This window comes from Mandrillus leucophaeus, unplaced genomic scaffold, assembly GCF_000951045.1.
Source record: "Mandrillus leucophaeus isolate KB7577 unplaced genomic scaffold, Mleu.le_1.0 Scaffold1372, whole genome shotgun sequence".
Taxonomy (NCBI): Eukaryota; Metazoa; Chordata; class Mammalia; order Primates; family Cercopithecidae; genus Mandrillus; species Mandrillus leucophaeus.
The window spans coordinates 10,801-24,657 of NW_012101335.1; the positions used below are offsets into that span (position 1 = coordinate 10,801).

A 13,857-nucleotide genomic window follows, 5' to 3' on the forward strand; every position below is an offset into this window, starting at 1 on the left:
TTTTTTTGAGACCGAGCCTCCCCCTTTCGCCCAGGCTGGAATGAAATGGTGCAATCTTGGCTCACTGCAACCTCAGCCCCTCAGTCAAGTGATTCTCCTGCCTCAGCCTCCTGAGTAGCTGGCATTATGGGCATACGCCACCATGCCTGGCTAATTTTTGTATTTTTAGTAGAGACAAGGTTTCACCATGTTGGCCAGGCTGATCCCCAACTCTGACTTCAGGTGATCTACCCGCCTCAGTCTCCCAAAGTGCTGGGATTACAGGTGTGAACCACTGTGCCCAGCCTTATTTTTTCTTTTTTTGAGACAAGGTCTCACTCTATCACCCAGACTGGAATGCAGTGGCTTGATCTCAGCCCACTTGCAGCCCTGACCTTATGGACTGAAGTGATTCTCCCACCTTAGCCTCCTGAGTAGCTGGGACTACAGGCGTGCACCACCATGCCTGGCTAATTTTTGTAGTTTTTGTAGAGACGGGATTTTGCCATGTTGCCCAGGCTGGTCTCAAACTCCTGAGCTCAAGCAGTTTGTCAGCCTTGGCCTTCCAAAGTGCTGGGATTACAGGTGTGAGCCGGTGCCTGATCATGAGACCAATTTTTTTTTTTTTTGAGACAGAGTCTCACTATGTCACCCAGGCTGGAGTGCAGTGGCACGATTGTGGCCCACTGCAACCTCTGCCTCCCGAGTTCAAGTGATTCTTCTGCCTCAACCTCCCAAGTAGCTGGGACTATAGGCACACGCCACCACACCCAGCTAATTTTTGTATTTTTAGTAGAGACAGCATTTCTTCATATTGGTCATGCTGGTCTTGAACTCCTGACCTTGTAATCTGCCCGCTTCGCCCTCCCAAAGTGCTGGGATTACAGGTGTGAGCCACAGCACCCCGCAGAGAACAATTTTTTAATAGTAACTTGTTATATATAGTATTTTATGTAGTACCTATTTCGTACAGTGCAACTTGTTTTTAAACTATTTATAGGCTGGGTGCAGTGGCTCATGCCTGTATTCCCAGCACTTTGGGAGGCTGAGGCAGGAGGATTACTTGAGGTCAGGAGTTCAAGACCAGCCTGGCCAATATGATGAAACCCCATCTCTACTAAAAATACAGAATTAGCTGGGCGTGGTGGCATGCACCTGTATTCCCAGCTACTTTCAAGGCCGAGGTGAGAAGATTGCTTGAGCCTGGGAGTTCAAGGCTGCAGTTAGCTATTATCATGCTACTGCACTGCAGCCTGGGTAACAGAGTGAGATCCCATCTTAAAAAAAAAGAAAATAAAACTATTTATTGCTTGTGTCTGCTTTATTTTCAAAGGTCTAACTCATCTTATTACTATGGATTTACACCAGAAGGAAATTCAGGGCTTCTTCAATATTCCTGTTGACAATTTAAGAGCATCTCCCTTCTTATTACAGTATATTCAAGAAGAGGTGAGCTAGCTCAAACTTTTTTATTTTAACATTCTGATTAAGGTTGAAAGATGTATTTCCATTTCCTTAGGATATCCCTAAAGGGTTAAAACTTGGTGTATTCTACCTAAAGTACCATTATACTTTATAGATATAATCCAGCATATTTTAGAATTCTGAATCTGCAGTTTGTTTCTTTAGTTAAGCTCTTAAAATTGCTTTTTCTTTTGGACCTCAAGTACCTAGAATTGGACTAGATATGATTGTAATGAGTAATTCACTCTCATTACTAGTCTATGCTTGGTCCTGGTTCTGTTTTATATATCCATCTATCCATCCTGTCTGTCTGTCCACCTAGTTATAATAGTCAGCATCCATGATCCCCCCCTCCCAGCAGGAAAACTAGAATCACCAGAATGACTTAGAGCTGCTCGTGGGCTCCTTCTCTCTCCTCTCCCCTGCCTCCTTACACCCTAGGGAACCACTGTCCCGAAGCAGTGTTGAATTTGTCCAATGCTTTTTCTGTATCAGTGGAGATGATCATGTTTTTTCCCTTCATTCTATTAATGTGGTTTATTACCATCCTTGCATCCTGGGGTTACATTTGTTTTTCTTTGATATGAGTTAGCATTTTTGTGACTTGCTATTTAAGAAAGCTTTTAAAATGTTAATTGATATTGTACTTAGCTATTTTGCTTTTAGCTGTTTTTCTTTCCTTTTTTGTTTTTTTGAGATGGAGTCTCACCCTGTCACGCCCAGGCGGGAGTGCAATGGCGTGATCTCGGCCCACTGAAACCTCCGCCTCCCAGGTTCAAGCAATTCTCCTACCTCAGCCTCCCGAGTAGCTGGATTACAGGCATGCACTACCACCCCTGGCTAAGTTTTTGTATCTTTAGTAGAGATGGGGTTTCAGCCTGTTGGCCAGGCTGGTCTTGAACTCCTGACCTCGTGATCCGCCCGCCTCGGCCTCCCGAAGTACTGGGATTACAGGCATGAGCCACCGCACCTGGCCTTAGCTGTTTTTCTTACATAAATTATTTCTCTCTTTAATAACTTTTCTAGAGAGCTTCTTTTTACAGTACTTTATTTAAAAGATGGCAGTTTATAGGTTTCTGAGGAACTTCTTTCTGGTAAGAATACAAGGCTTCCCCATTCTCCAGCAATTGATGTAAGTCCTTATAGAGAAAATGAATTTAAGTATTTTTGAAAGGGAAAAATGTAAAATATTCTGCTTTGTTTTTCTTTAAAGTTACACACAAGAAACATAAAAACTCTAGTCCAGGCGCAGTGGCTCACGCCTATAATCCCAGCACTTTGGGAGTCCGAGGCGGGTGGATCACTTGAGGTCAGGAGTTCAGACCAGCCTAGCCAATATGGTGAAACTTCGTCTCTACTAAAAATACATAATTAGCTGGATATGGTGGTGGGCGCCTGTAATCCCAGTTACTTGGGAGGCTGAGGCAGGAGAATTGCTTGAACCTGGGAGGTGGAGGTTGCAGTGAGCCAGGATTGTGCCATGGCACTCCTGCCTGGGTGACAGAGTGAGACTCTGTCTCATCAAAAACAAAAAAGAAAACAAAAATACTCTAACAAATTCAAAAAACAATAGAGACTTTAATTTTGCCTGAAAATTTTTTTTGTTGTTCTTTGAGATAGGGTCTTTCCCTGTCACCCAGGCTGGAGTGCTGTGGTGCCATGATAGTTCACTGCAACCTTGAACTCCTGGGCTCAAGAGATTTCTCCCACCTCAGTCTCCTGAGTAACTGAGATTAGAGGTGTGCCACTACACCTAGCTAATTAAAAAAAAAATATTTCCAGAGTTAGAATCTTGCTATGTTTCCCAGGCTGGTCTCAAACTCTGTGCCTGCCCTAATTTTACCTGAATATTATTCTCAGTTGAGAGAGATGGTGAGATAAAATTGGCAAATGTCTTGATAGGGAAGGATGAAGAGGTTTAGGCAGAGAGAGAGTGAGAGGGTGAGCATTGAACGTGGTTCAGTTAGCAACCAGCCATGCGGAGAAACCTGTCATTTTGGAAGAAATAGAGCAGTCGCTATAGGCTTATATGGGTTGCTGTCGACATCTTGTGGTTTTAGGGGATGTTTCCATTCAAGACACAGGCATGTTGTGTGCCAGTCTCAAGGCACAAATGGCAATTGCACCTCTTGAGGGATGCCCAGCGGGTGAGCCTAAAGAACGAAGGCTGGGGCACCCTTGTGCTGGTTGCAAGGTCAGGCTGGAAGCCTAAGCCTAGTCATTGCCTGTAGTGCAGGCTTCTACCTCAGGGTGACACTGCCTTCTACTTGAAAAAATCCCCATTTTAGTTTCATTGTTGAGAAGTCAGGGCTGGGTGTGGTGGCCCACACCTATAATCCCAGCACTTTGAGAGGCTGAGGAGGTTGCATCAGTTTAGTCCAGGAGTTCAAGACCATCCTTGGCAATATGGCAAAACCCTGTCTCCACAAAAACTACAAAAATTAACCAGGTGTGGTGGTGCATGCCTGTAGTCCCAGCTACTCAGGAGGGACGAGAAGTGGGAGGATTGCTTGAGCCTGGGAGGTCGAAGTTGTCCAGGTGGTCGAGGCTGCATTGAGCCATGACCTGGGCGACAGAATGAGATTCTGTCTTAAAAAAAAAAAAAAAAAAATTAATGTATGGGAACTTGGTGTTAAAAAGGAATTTTTGTCGTATTGCTTTTTCTTTTTTTTTTTTTTTGGAGACAGAGTCTCTCTTTGTCACTCAGGCTGGAACACAATCTTGGCTCACAGCAATCTCCGCCTCCCGGGTTCAAGCGATTCTCCTGCCTCAGCCTCCCGAGTAGCTGGGATTACAGGCATGCACCACCACACCTGGCTAATTTTGTATTTTTAGTAGAGACAGGGTTTCTCCATGTTGGTTAGGCTGGTCTCGAACTCCCAACCTCAGGTGATCTGCCCACCTTTGCCTCCCAAAGTGCTGGGATTACAGGCATGAGCCACCACGCTCGGCCTAATTGTTGTATTTTTAGTAGAGATAGCGTTTCACGGTGTTGGCCAGGCTGGTCTTGAACTTCTGAACTCCAGAGATCTGCCTGCCTCAGCTTCCCAAAGTACTGGTATTACAGGCATGAGCTACCACAGCTGGCCTGTATTGCTTTTTTATAGTATATGTATCTTGTCTCTCTTGTTTTTATGTGTTAGAGTCTCTTAAAGCAGGGGATAGATATTCATGTTTCACTGAATCTAAGGTGCTGTCAGTCCAAGCTTACATTATTTTATGTCACCAAGAAAGAAGAAAACATTGCTAATTATACTGTGGCACCGTGCCTTCTTGTCACTTAGTGATCCTATTCTGCAGGTTTTGATGCTGACACTTTCATCTCTGGTAGCTCATACTTTATCTCTTGTGTTTGTCACTGGAATTTAAGCACCTTCTGCCAGAGTTAGAAGGAACATTCTGGTACTAGGATGCTCGTTGCCTTGAAACTTTTGCCATCTTTTTTTTTTTTTTTTTTTTTTGAGACGTAGTCTCGCTCTGTCGCCCAGGCTAGAGTGTAGTGACATGATCTCGGCTCACTGCAAGCTCCACCACCCGGGTTCATGCCATTTTCCTGCTTCAGCCTCCCCAGTAGCTGGGACTACAGGCACCTACCACCATGCCTAGCTAATTTTTTTGTATTTTTAGTAGAGACGGGTTTCACCGTGTTAGCCAGGATGGTCTCAGTCTCCTGACCTAGTGATCGCCTGCCTCGGCCTCCCAAAGTGCTGGGATTATAGGTGTGAGCCACCGCGCCTGGCCAACTTTTGCCATCTATTCTGAGGGCATCTGTCAGTGTCTGCTGCCTTCCGCTGCATTGCTGGGGATGTGTCAGGCAGTCCTTTTCCAGTTCAGTCCTTTTCACAGTTTCACCTACTGGTAGGGATCTTCCTTTCTTAAGTTTCATAAAGCATTTGATTATTCCTTGCAAGAAAATGTGGAATTGTATCATTTTTCCAGTGATAAATATTTGATTCATGAATATCAAATTACACCCTGATGGTTCCTTCCTGTGTCTTTCTGCATATACGATAATTTTTCTTTTCTTTTTTTTGAGACAGAGTTTTGCTCTTTTTACCCAGGCTGGAGTGCAATGGCACGATCTCGGCTCACCACAACCTCTGCCTCCCAGGTTCAAGCGATTCTCCTGCCTCAGCCTCCCGAGTAGCTGGGATTACAGGCATGGGTCACCATGCCCGGCTAATTTTGTATTTGTAGTAGAGAGGGGGTTTCTCCATGTTGGTCAGGCTGGTCTTGAACTCCTGACCTCAGGTCATCCACCCACCTCAGCCTCCCAGAGTGCTGAGATTACAAGTGTGAGCCACCATGCCCGACTTGATAATTTTTCATTTTAGTGAAAAATTTAATGAAAAGAATCATAGTAATTCTTTCTGGAGACATTTTAAATGGTTCAAACGATTCTCCTGCCTCAGCCTCCTGAGTAGCTGGATTACAAGTGTGCACCACCACGCCTGGCTAATTTTGTTTTGCATTTTTAGTAGAGAGGGGGTTTCACCATGCTGGCCACGCTGGTCTTGGCTCAGATGTTCTGCCCGCCTTGGCCTCCCAAAGTGCTGGGATTATGGGCATGAGCCACCACGCCTGGCCGTCTTTGGGAATTTTTTTTGAATCTGTTAAGTATTTCATCCCTTCTATTTCTTTTATTATTTTCCTTTGGGAACTATTAAGTCCTGAAAATTTTGGATCTAGTCTCTATAACTTTTAAAAACTTATTTTACTTTTTGCATACTTATATATAGCATTCTGGGGAAATTCCTTGGCTTGGTCTTCCCTGGTTTGTTCTTACAGTTGTGTTTATTCTACTGTTAAGCCAGCCAGCTACTGGGTTTCTTTAGACCATAATAACTTCCTCCTCCTAGATTTATTTGTGGTTCTTTTTCATAATAACTTGTTCTTTCTTGTTGTATATAATTTTCCGTTTTAACCTCTGTAGAGACAGTAGACTTGTTTTTGTTAGAGTCTTTTCTTTTAGGTCCTTTAATTATTATTAACTGTTTTCTTGGTTCTATCTTTCCTTGACTGGGTTTGGTAATGTTTGATGAGACAAGGAAGTACATGAAAAAGTTTAGAAAGACTGCCAGCAAAAATAATGAAAGTGCCCAAATGGAAATATATTTTACTGCCTTACTTCCTGAGAGTGTTGGATAAATTAGGCTTTCCTGTAGATACAGCTGAGACATGTGATTATGCCGGCTGCAACTGTACTAGATTATTCAAATTAATCATTTTTTTGTTCATTTGCTAAGTAGTTATTATTCAGTGCTTGTTATATGGTAGGCATTGTTTTATACATGGTGCTAGATGTTATTAACTGCTCATATTAAAATTCACTGGTGTAATTGAAAACAAAACAATGAGAATATAGTTAATATATTTTTTTAAAATAGTGCTGGGCTGATTATCCTTTAACAAATTGGTTGCTTCAACATGTTATGACTGCGATATGTTAAATAGCCATTTGTTTGGACTGCACTAATTTGGAATTTGACAGCTTGTACTCAGATCGAGCTGGATATCCTTGTACTTTGAAATTGCATGTAATTAGGAATCTTATTGACTAGATACATAGAAACATCTTTACACTGCATTATTAGTATTTGCTGGCAGAGATATGAGCTAATCACCAATTATCCCTGCTTTTTTCCTAAAAGAAGTCTGTGTGGCTCACACGTTAGTAATATTTTTTCGTAGACAGGTTCCTTTCTTCGTTTTCCAAAGAAGAATTTTACTTTGAACTTTTTCTTTTTTTAGAAAACTTTCAACTAACCAAGCATTTTTGGGTCTGTTGGAATTTTCCTTTTTGTTGACATGCAGTAATATCTGACTTCTTGTCTGTCACAGATCCCAGATTACAGGAATGCAGTAATCGTGGCCAAGTCTCCAGCATCGGCGAAGAGGTAGGTGGGAATCTCACAACCTCTTTCTGGATCTACTTCTAAGGATTGTATCCCTGATGAGTTCCAGGCATTCTAGTTTGAACTTCAGTGGTTCCCAGTGATATCTCTTATTTTTCTTCAATGTGTTTTAAGATTGTTCTGTCAACTCCATTTATTAAGTAAACATTTTAATTTACTCTCTTCTTTTTTCCAATCCCGCTGTATAATTGGCAGATATATTTCTTAAGTTATCTTCTACTTACACTTTATTTTATTTCTTTTTATTATTTTTATTTATCTTTTGAGATGCAGTTTTGCTCTTGTTGCCCGAGCTGGAGTGCAGTGGCGTGATCTCGGCTCACCACAACCTCCACCTCCTGGATTCAAGTGATTCTCCTGCCTCAGCCTCCCAAGTAGCTGGGATTACAGGCGTGCACCACCATGCCTGGCTAATGTTTGTATTTTTAGTAGAGATGGGGTTTCACCATGTTGGTCAGGCTGGTCTCAAACTCCTGACTTCAGGTGATCCACCCGCCTCAGCCTCCCATAGTGCTGGGATTACAGGCGTGAGCCACCACACCAGGCCTTGTTCTTATTTTTATTTTTATTTTTATTTTTAATAGTAGAAACAGAGTTTTGCCATGTTATCCAGGCCGGTCTTGAACTACTGAGGCTCCCACCCGCCTTAGCTTCCCAAAGTGCTGGGATTATAGGCATGAGCCACCGCGCCTGACCTCAATCATATTTCTTGACCAAAGCAATCCAGGTCTGGGGAATGCGATCTAGTGTTTTCCCCAGACCCAGATTGACAATCACATGTTAATCTTTGAGTCTGGCATTTACAGTACTGGTGAATATTTACAGTACTAGCAGACAACTTTGTAGTTGTTTACTGCCCCTTATTTGAGGAACTCAGAAATTGATTAACAGAATTTTATCCATCTGAGAGGTCAGTTATTTGTATATGTTAAAGGTGACATTTGGCAAAATTGATACAACCTGAGGTGTACCAAAGGGGCAGCCTTGAGAGTCAGTAGAGTGAGTTACACGTAACCTGGAGTAACTGATGTGTCACTAATGCATACTTAAAATTGTATATTGGTGAGAGGATTTCATATACCAGTATTTTGTGGAGAAGCCACTCAATTGGAGAGGGAAAGAACAAAATCACTTGTAGGAATAAAGCCTTTTTTCTAAAAAAGCCCTTTTAAAGTTATTTTTCAGTTGAATACCTTTGTTCGCTGGATTGTTGTTGAGTCCTGTGGAATGAAAGAAAGTGTAGGGTCCCTCCATCCTGGGCCCGTGGGCTAGCAGTATTGAAGGATGGAGGAGAACTTGCATACAGTAAGCTATTGATTTCAAAAGTATTTCTCATAGGTCATTGGATATTATAAATTAAGAATAGCACTTTAATATGTAGACTTAGTATATTAAATAAAATAAATGGGCATTTGAGATAAAACCATTACATGGCTGTGTTCTTGTGGCTGACTTTCCCAACCCAGCCAGGCCTGTGTTCACCCACGTGTCCTTCAAGAAGTTGTATCACCTGGTCTCCTCTTGTCCATTTGATTAAATTGTAAGAAACAGATTCAATTTTAGAAGGTAAACATTTCAAATAACTTTTTCAAACATTTGTTCAAAGGCTGAATTAACTTTACTTGGTAATTTTTCTCTGATATACATGCTTTAAAAAAATTTAGATGAAAAATCACATAATACACAAACAATCATTTTAAAGTATAGAATTCACTGGCATTTAGTGCATTCGCAATGTTGTGTAACCACCACTTAGCTCTATTTTCAGAACATTTTTGTCATCCCAGAAAAACACCTAGTACCCATTCAGCAATCATTCCTTATCCCTTCACCTTCTGTCCCTTGGCAGCCACACTATGTGGCCTTTTGTGTCTGGTTTCTTTCACTTAGCAGTTTTCAAGGTTCATCTGTGGTGTAGCATGTAGTATCTCAGTGGTTTTTGTTTTTGTTCGAGACAGAGTTATTGTTGTTGTTCGAGACAGAGTCTTGCTCTGTTGCCCAAACTGGAGTGCAGTGGTGCGATCTCAGCTCACTGCAACCTCCTGGGTTCAAGCGATTCTCCTGCCTCAGCCTCCCAAGTAGCTGGAATTACAGGTGCATGCCACCACACCTGGGTAATTTTTGTATTTTTAGTAGAGATGGGGTTTCACCATGTTAGTCAGGCTGATCTTGAACTCCTGACCTCATCATCTGCCCACCTCAACCTCGCAGAGTGCTGGGATTACAGGCGTGAGCCACCGCGGTTGGCCAGTACCTCAGTCCTTTTGATGGCTGAGTAATGTTGCATTGTATGTGTATGCTGGTTTGTTTATCCATTCATCTGTTGATGGACACTTTTTTTTTTTTAACCTTTTGGCTATTATGAATAGTACTCCTATGATCATTCATGGATTAGTTTTTGTGTGGGCATAAATTTTCATTTTTCATTTCTTGTGGATATATATTAGGATTGGAATTGCTGGGTCATATGGCAGTTTCGTTTATGTTTTGAGGAACTACCAGTCTCTTTTCCACTGCAGCTGCCCATTTTACATTCCCACCAGCAGAGTATGAGGGTTCCAACTTCTCTGCATCCTCACTGACACTTAATTCTCTGATTTTTTTCATTATAATCATCCTAGTGGGTGTGAAATGGTACCTTATTGTGGTTTTCATTTGCATTTTCCCTAATGATTGATGATGTTGAGTATCTTTTTCTATTTTAATGAGACAGGGTCTCACTATGTTGCTCAGGCTGGGCTCAAACTCTTGGGCTCAATCAATCCTTCTTCCTCAGCCTGTTGAGTATATACGTATATATGTGTATGTATATATAGGTACATATATGTGTGTATATATGTATATACACGTATATGTGTGTGTATATATATGCGCGTGTGTGTATATATATATTTTTTTATATATATATATATATTTTTTTTTTTTTTTTTGAGACAGAGTCTTGCTCTGTTGCCTAGGCTGGAGTGCAGTGGCACAATCTCAGCTCACTGCAACCTCTGCCTCCCAGGTTTAAGCGATTCTCCTGCTTCAACCTCCTGAGTAGCTGGGATTACAAGTATGCGCCACCATGCCCAGCTGTTGAGTATATTTTTATGTGCTTTTTGGCCATTTGTATATATTTGGAGAAATGCCTGTTAACACCCTTTGCCCTTTTAATAATTGGGTTGTCTTTTTGTTGAGTTATAAGCATTCTTTATATATTCTACATACTAAACCCTTGTTAGATACATGATTTGCAGATATTTTCTCTCTTTCTGCAGATTGTCTTTTCACTGTCTTGATAGTGTTCTTTCACACTAACAGGTTTCAATATTGGCAAAGTTCAATTTATCTTTTTTTTTTTTTTTTTTTTTGAGACGGAGTCTCGGTCTGTTGCCCAGGCTGGAGTGCAGTGGCATGGTCTCGGCTCACTGCAACTTCTACCTCCTGGCTACAAGTAATTCTCCTGCCTCAGCCTCCTGAGCAGCTGGGATTACAGGTGCCCGCCACTACACCTGGCTAATTTTTTGTATTTTTAGTAGAGATGGGGTTTCACCATGTTGGCCAGGCTGGTCTTGAACTCTCGACCTCATGATCCGCCTGCCTTGGCTTCCCAAATCAGTTTATGTTTTTTGTTTGTTATTGCCTCTGCTTCTGATGTCATATCTAAGAATCCATTGGCCAGGTGCAGTGGCTCACTTCTGTAATCTCAGCACTTTGGGAGGCTGAGGCAGGAGGATCACTTGAGCCCAGAAATTTGAGACTAGCCAGGGCAATATAGTGAGACCTCATTTCTAAGGGGAAAAAAAATATTAACTGGATGTGGTGGCATGTATCTGTGGTTCTAGCTACTTGGGTGGCTGAGGTGGGAGGATTGCTAGAGCCCAGGAGGTCAAGGCTACAGTGAGCTGTGATTGCACCACTGCCTTTCAGTCTGATTGACACAGCCAGATCCTGTCTCAAAAAAAAAAAAAAAAGAAGAGTCCATTGCCAAATCTGAGGTCATGAAATTTACCCCTGTATTGTCTCCTAATGATTTTAGTTTTTGCTCTTATATTTAGGTATTTGGTATTTTATTTATTTATTTATTTATTTATTTTTGAGACAGAGTCCAGAGTCTTGCTCTGTTGCCCAAGCTCAAGTGCAGTGACATGATCTTGGCCCACTACAACCTCCAGCTCCTGGGTTCAAGCAATTCTCCTGCCTCAGCCTCTTTAGTAGCTGAGATTACAGGTGTGTGCCACCACGCCTGGCTAATTTTTGTATTTTTAGTAAAGACAGAGTTTCACCATGTTCGTCAGGCTAGTCTCAAACTCCTGACTTCAAGTGATCCACCTGCCTTGGCCTCCCAAAACGCTGAGATTACAGGCATGAGCCACTGTGCCTGGCTGGTCTTTGATCATTTTGAGTTAATATGTGTATATGGAGTAAGATGGGCATCCAGCTTCATTCTGAGCATGTGGAGGTGCAGTTATTCCAGCACCATTTGTTGAAAGACTACCTTTTCTCCATTATATTGCCTTTGCTCTTTCATCAAAGATCAGTTGACAATATTTATGTAGGTCTATTTCTGAGCTCTCTGTTTTGTTCCATTTATATATTTGTCTGTTCTTTCACCAATCCCACACTGTCTTGATTACTATAGCTTTTTTTTTTTTTTTTAAGACTGAGTCTCTGTTACCTAGGCTGGAGTACAGTTGCTTGATCTCAGCTCACTGCAACCTCCACCTCCTGGGTTCAAGCCATTCTTGTGCCTCAGCCTCCCGAGTAGCCGGGCTTACAGGTGTGCACCACTATGCCTGGCTAATTTTTGTGTTTTTAGTAGAGACGGGGTTTCGCCATGTTGACCAGGCTGGTCTCCAACTCCTGACCTCAAGTGATCTTGACCTCAAGTGATCCTCCCAAAGTATTGGGATTACAGGCGTGAGCCACCGCACCCAGCCACCATAGCTTTTTTATTTTTTTTGAGACGGAGTTTCACTCTTGTTTCTCAGGCTGCACAATCTCAGCTCACTGCAACCTTTGCCTCCCAGGTTCAAGCTACTCTACTGCCTCAGCCTCCCAAGTAGCTGGGATTACAGACGTGCACCACTTCACCTGGCTAATTAGTAGAGATGGTGTTTCGCTATGTTGATCAGGCTGGTGACCAACCTGATCTTCTGACCTCAGGTGATCCACCCACCTTGGTCTCCCAAAGTGCTGGGATTATAGGTGTGAGCCACCACGTTCGGCCCTCTATAGCTTTTTTTTCTTTTGAGACGGAGTTTCGTTCCTGTTGCCCAGGTTGGGTTACAGTGGCACGACTTCGGCTCACCCCACAACCTCTACCTCCTGAGTTCAAGTGATTCTCCTGCCTCAGCCTTCTGACTAGCTGGGATTACAGGCATGAGCCACCACGCCTATCTAATTTTGTATTTTTAGTAGAGATGGGGTTTCTCCATGTTGGTCAGGCTGGTATCGAACTCCTGACCTCAGGTGATCCGCCTGCCTCAGCTTCCCAAAGTGTTGGGATTATAGGCGTGAGCCACTGCACCCGGCCCTCTATAGCTTTTCAATAGTCTTTTTTTTTTTTGGAGATGGAGTCTCGCTCTGTTGCCCAGACTGGAGTGCAGTGGCACAATCTCAGCTTACTGCAACCTCCGCCTCCTGGTTTCAAGCAGTTCTGTGCCTCAGCCTCCCGAGTAGCTGGGATTACAGGTACCTGCCGCCATGCCCAGCTAATTTTTGTAGTTTTAGTAGAGATGGGGTTTCACCATCTTAGCCAGGCCAGTCTTGAACTCCTGACCTCATGATCCACTTGCCTCAGTCTCCCAAAGTGCTGGGATTACAGGTATGAGCCACCACGCCCAGTCTTAATAGTCTTCAAGTTGGGTATTGTCACACCTCCAACTTCGTTCTTCAATATTGTGTAGGCTATTCTGGGTCTTTTGCCTCTCCATATAAACTTCAGAATCAGTTTTTTGAAATCTACAAAATAACTTGTTGGGATTTGGATTGGGATTTGCATTAAATCTGTAGATCAAATTGGGAAGAACTGGCATATTGACAATATTGAGTCTTCCTATCCATGAACATGGGATATCATTTTTTAAAAATTCGTCTTTGATTTCTGTCATCAGAGTTTTCCCCATATAGATGTGTACTTTTTTTTTTTTTTTTTTTAAAAGAGACAAAGTCTTGCTGTGTTTACCCAGGCTGGAGTGCACTGGTGCCATCACAGCTCACTACAGCCTTGAATTTTTGGGCTAATGGCAGTCCTTTCATTTCAGCCTCCTAAGTAGCTAGGACTATAGGTGCGCATCACTATGCCTGGCTAATTAAAAAATACATTTTTTTTTTTTGATACAGACAGGGGTCTGACTGTGTTGCCTAGGCTGGTCTCTAACACCTAGGCTCAGCCTCCCAGTGTTGGGATTGCAGGCATGAGCCATCACTTCCAGCCCATTATTTTGTTATATTTATGCCTAAATAAATATTTCATTTCTTTGGGTATCGCTTAATTTTTTTTTTTTTTTTTTGA

The 13,857-nt window shown here is 42.4% G+C and overlaps 1 protein-coding gene across 3 annotated transcripts in view; it reads left to right on the plus strand.

Moving 5' to 3' along the window:
• Positions 1–13,857, plus strand: part of PRPSAP2 (phosphoribosyl pyrophosphate synthetase-associated protein 2) — a 56,073-nt gene that overhangs the window by 5,970 nt on the left and 36,246 nt on the right. For all 3 annotated transcript variants that reach the window (XM_011973422.1, XM_011973424.1, XM_011973423.1), the window contains exons 2-3: positions 1,313–1,428; positions 7,285–7,340. In XM_011973422.1, coding sequence (XP_011828812.1) covers positions 1,313–1,428; positions 7,285–7,340 — 172 coding nt within the window. The remainder of the gene's footprint in view (positions 1–1,312; positions 1,429–7,284; positions 7,341–13,857) is intronic.